Genomic DNA, 5,840 nt, shown 5'->3' on the forward strand with positions numbered 1-5,840 from the left:
TTATATTTATTTCTTGTNGTAATAATAATATTAGTACTAGGCGTACTTAGTTCTAATATTTTACTAATATATACTATATATATATATTATTATATATATATATATATATATATATATATATATCAGTAATATTTGAATTTCACATTTATCTTGTTGCTATTCTTTGCTTTTTAGGGTCTTACGGATATTACCATGTTGCAATTTCATCGACACCTGCAATATATTAATATTGCTAATAATAATATATCATGTTTGTCACCTCTGAGCCACCTTCCATACTTAATGTATTTAGACGCATCGCACAATAAAATTGAACATGTGTCAGATTTTACACCTCCTTGGTACCTCACCTACATAAATTTATCTTACAATTATATAAGAGACATAGGCAATCTGAGTGGCTGCTGGAGTATCGTTAGATTAAACTTATCTCACAACATTTTAGAAAGTATTTCTGGGCTAGAAAATTTAAAGTAAATACAAAATATAATGTGTCTTCGATGCGCGATCTGTATTTACAATTTGTTATAGTTTTTTATAGACATTTACAGTACTTGAACTTGTCCTACAACCTCATTGAATGTATCGAAAACTTGGACGGTCTGAATATACAAGAATTAAACTTAGAAGGCAATTGTATAACGTCATTTAGATCTATCATACCCGGCCGTGGCATAAATACGTTGCCTAATTTGCGAAAAATTTTCCTGGGATACAATAGATTGTGCACTCTGCGCTTTTTCAAAGTGATCACAAAAGAACGGATTGCACGCCAAAGTATTTCTAGTCCTGTTTTAATTAAATGATTTTTAGGATGTATACACCTTACGCTACGTAGATCTAAAGTTCAATAGAATCGCTGATTTAATGGAGATATTGAATTTGAAGGGCTTCATATCTGAAATCGACTTTAGAGGCAACAGTTGCACAAAGTGGCCCAATTATCGAAACGCATTGATAGCTTCTATATCAAGCGTTAAATTTATCGATGGCGTTCAGGTCCTTCCGCAAGAAAAGGTAATTTTTCTAAATGAAAAAGAGAAAACATTTTTCAGAAATACTAAGGAAGCCTACATTTTTTTCTAGAATTTCGAAGAAAATTGATAAAATCTGAAGAAATTTAAGATTTTTTTTTTCAAAAATCTTCATAGATTAAAAATATTAATTTTTTTTTTAATATTATGGGATATTATGAAAATTTTTTTTTAATTGGGAACTTATTAGTTATTTGTAATTAGTTGATTATTTAATCATTAACATTTAATCATTAATTTTTATAATAATAATAATAAGAAAACATTAAAAATAATTAAAAAGAAAATTTTCGCATTATTTGTTTCAGAAAAAAAATCAGATTTGGAGAAATATAAAAGAATTGTTCATGTAATTATACATAATTATACATAAAACACAGTTATGTGTACAAGCAAAATTTTTTTTTACATTTCTCTAAACTTAATTTTTCTAAAACAAATAATATGAAAATTATCCCTTTAATTTTTTTTATATATTTCATTATTCTTATTATTTTTAGTACACTAAAAAGTAATTTTACAAAAAAAAGAAAGATGTATGACATAATGATGAAACATGATATATGGACATGAACATGATATATGGACATATTTCATGTATAATTATCAGGATTGGGTAGTGCTAAGTTAAAAAGATAAAAGTTAAGTTAAAAAGTTAAAAAGTTAATTTTAACTTAAACTTAGTTATAATTTATACTCTTAACTTTATAACTTTATTTAGTTACATTTTATCCGTAACTATTAATTTTTTATTTAATTTTTTTGAAATTAAAGTCTCAGAAATCAAAGTCTCTTATACGTGGTAATAGCGATAGTTTAAAATAAGGTGAAAATTGCAAATTTAGGTGTTGATCAATGAAATTATAAATATTCTAGTGAATTTGCTCACTTTTGTAATTTTCTCATTTCAAATTACACAATCAACTTCCAGATTTGAATCAGAAACCCATTTTAATGTATCTAATTTTTGATAGATTGAATCTATTATTCCTTATTATTAAAATATAATACACATCAACATCATCTTCGGCTCATGTGAGCTCACATTGACCGGCTGTTCAGTACAGGACTCATTTGCGATAACTTGCGAGAAAAAAATATTCGACAAAAATTTCGAAATGACTTTATTACTTATATTTAATAAGTATATGTAAACAAAATATTCAAACAGTATATATAGCTAGTAAAGTCTATGTAAACAGTATATACATGAACAAAACATGTAAATAGAATATATTTTCTAAATGAAGTATATATTTGTCATTTTTCGTTATTTGTAAGACTGAAAACCCTGGAATAAAATAAAAAAATATAAAGAACAAATTTAATTTTTAACTTTTCAATTACTTTTTTATTAATTTAATTTTTAATTCAATTAATTTCATTATAAATTAACTTGTATCTTAACTAAGTTTTCAAGATTGTTAATTTCAAGATTGTTAACTTAATTTTAACTTAGTTAAAAAAAAGTAAATTAACTTACTCAATCCTGATAATTATATATGAATATTTATGCATGTTTTTTATAAATATTTTTATAAATATTTTCTATTACTTGGTAAATATTTTCTTCTAGGTGGCATCAGCTAAGATGTTTGCCTCGCCATTGGACTTGATAGCTGTCCGTAAAGCAGCAAAATTAACTTTACTAGAACACATAAATATCAACAAGATAAACCCTTATATTCAACCGTATGATGAAATCTGCCCTCCTTTGATGATACTCACAGGACCGTCAGCGTTGAAGAAGATGACACTGGCTTTGCATATAGCTCAAACAATTCCCGATAAAGTAAGCCTTGCAATCTTTTTTTTGCAATATCCTTTCAATTATCTTAAAAGTCAATTTCAAAGAAATAGGATACAATTTTGCAGGTAAAATATTGTTATTGGTATACTACAAAGGAAAGAGACAAAGACAAAAATAAAAATAAAGCGTTCGTTTTTCTAAACAGGGAAGAGTTTAACAATATGGCACGGCGCGGCGAATTTTTAGTAATTGTGGACCTTTTGGGCGATAGTTACGGATTTCGTTAGTGCAGTATTATTTTTATTAATTTATATGAAATTATTGTTATGTAATATATGTAAATCCTAAAAAAATCTCATATTTCATTATAATTTTTAAGAATTTTTTTCATATTTTAAATTTATAAAAAATTCGAAAAAAATACTTTAAACTTCTTCAGATTTTATAAGTTTTCTTTGGAAATTAAAATGAAAACTCTTAAAATAATTTAGAATTTATATATAAAATATAGTTCCAAAAATTAAAGATGCAGATTTTTTTTCAATATATTAAAAAAGTATTCCAATGTTGAAAAAAATTTGACATATTTTTTAAAAAGTTATAATATTACACAAAATTATAAGGAATTCTTAGAAAAATTTTCATTCTATTTGAAACTATAATTCTTTTTACAGATGTAAATCAAATTAGTCTATTGATATCTGAACACAAAATTGGACTTACTCACATGAATTTATACTCTGTCGTTGAAATTTCTAAACGATATCCGAATGTGAAAACGATCTTGGTATTTACACGAAGTAGCGATCTTCACAGAAATTGGATACAACAGAAATATGACGTTTACACGTGGATTACAGACAGTGTGGAAAATTTATTAGCTGTTGAAATAGGCAAGCAAGAAAAAGAAACAGAGACTGCTAGTCACATATTAAACTTTATCAAAGAAATTTTGAATGAGGTTCGACTAAAGGCTAATTTTAATATACGATCTCTGATGAAAAAAATTTCTAAAAAAATATTTCTTACACTTGTTCAGATTTTATAAGTATTTTTTAAAAATTATAGAATGAATAACTTTAGCATAATATTTCAGAATTCATATAAATAAAAAATTCTAAATGTAAATCTCTTCTGAGCATTTTTGAAAAGTATTTAAATTCGCGCATAAAAATTGGAAAAATGTTCTAAAGTTTTAAAATAATATAAAAATTGTGAAAAATTTTGAAAAATTACGTGAAGAATTCTAAGAAAAATGTTCACTAGGAATATATTGCGAAATTCTGCTAAATGTATGTTTGTTGTTAGATAATAAGCCATCGAGTTTTTCCAATTTACGAAATCTCCATGAAACCTGAAGAAAACGGGACAATTACCGACATAAAATTACAAAATAAAATATTACCGAAATTAGTATTTCGAAGAAGTGAAATAATATCACAGAAAAAAGAGTACATTACATCGTTAGAAATAAAAAATGATATAAAATCATTTGATCAATTGTTATCAGAAGAAAAAAAAGAACTGGCAGAATTAAAAGTACGAATTGTAACTTTAAATAAAATTTGAATATCTTGCATTATCAGCATGTAAATATATAGGTATTGTTGGATGAGGAATCGAATATTATTATTGAAGATAAAGAGATGAGACAAGAAAAACGTAAATTGAGGATGTTACAACGTCGAAATATATTGATAAGGGGCATGCTTGACGAGTTCGATACCGATAATTTTAGCGAATCAATATCTTCCGAAGAAATGGACACTGTATATGCTTTGAATTTCGTGAAAGATTATCCCAGCAAACCAATACATAACTTTTTGATTTTCTAGGATGTTTATGTTGTGTTACAGTAATATATCAGTGAAATATATTTGATACATAAACGATTCCAAAGCTGACATAAAGCTAGAATAATACATTTATTATACAAATAATATTACGTGTAACATTGATGACATTCATATAATATTATATATATGTCTATGTTACATGTTTTGATTTGATGGGATTAATCTCATTTTAGAAACTTCTTCCATTATTTTAATCACAATATAAAATATAATGTACATATATTCTCTGTGGAGCATTCAAAATAAATTAAGTACTTTCATTAAACAGAAAAACAACGGTAAAACAAGTTTAGTTTAAAAAAGAAACATCACAATAGGATAACTTTTTTTTCAACATTCTCTTATTGTTATTCTTATTCTGTGTAAATATAATTTTCATGTACAGCAAGAGACAATAACGCACGAAGAAAAAGCAAAAGTATTAAAAGATATATATATTGAACTTAATATAAAAAATAGGAAATTGTACTTGGATTATCACGAAAGCCATCCTGGCTTCTTTGTTTTAGTGGTAATTTTTTAGTGGTTATTTTTACATTAAATTAATTTTAATTACATCTAATATTATACATCTGATATAAATTATTACTTTATGTTGTAGCTGTTTATGGATGATTATACAAAAGCTTTTGACTCGTTAATCAACTTCATTCATGAATCATATACAAATCTGCCTTACAAAAAATCGAAAATCTTATCAGAAATGCAGCATTTTAACCATATGAATATTTCCATCATGCTTGAAAGTATCGTTGATAAGATTAGAGAGTGAGTATATAACATTTATACAAAGATTGGTTAACGCAAAAAATAACACTTTTCTGTTACAGGAATTTATCAATATCTAAACTCCAACGCAAAAAAATATTAAAATTGCAGGGAATTGATTGTTCTTCTCAAAATAATGATCGCAATAAGCTATAATAAAATAAATTAAAATAAATTAATATATATTATAATTTGGATATGTATGACATTTTTTCAATACGACTAGCAAAATAAAGTTTTGGCCAAGCATTTTGAAAACAATCTGTATAATACATGTGTATTTCAAGTTGCAGAAGATATGTAGAAGACTTTTTGGTATACACACATGCATTTTATACTAAAATCCATAGCTTTTGCATCAAAAACGTATCAAATAAAAAGCCATTTCTAAATATACGTACACTACTAGTTATATAAATATTATAATAAATT

The 5,840-nt window shown here is 25.4% G+C and overlaps 1 protein-coding gene across 1 annotated transcript; it reads left to right on the forward strand.

Moving 5' to 3' along the window:
• Positions 1-867: 867 nt before the first annotated feature.
• LOC105622098 lies at positions 868-5,564 on the forward strand. The gene is given in 9 exon segments (XM_012203530.1): positions 868-1,017; positions 2,611-2,826; positions 2,910-3,070; positions 3,418-3,745; positions 4,093-4,323; positions 4,386-4,559; positions 5,026-5,151; positions 5,242-5,408; positions 5,471-5,564. Coding segments are annotated over 9 exon segments (1,647 nt in total).
• Positions 5,565-5,840: the final 276 nt, after the last annotated feature.

This window comes from Atta cephalotes (assembly GCF_000143395.1).
Source record: "Atta cephalotes unplaced genomic scaffold scaffold00039, whole genome shotgun sequence".
Taxonomy (NCBI): domain Eukaryota; kingdom Metazoa; phylum Arthropoda; class Insecta; order Hymenoptera; family Formicidae; genus Atta; species Atta cephalotes.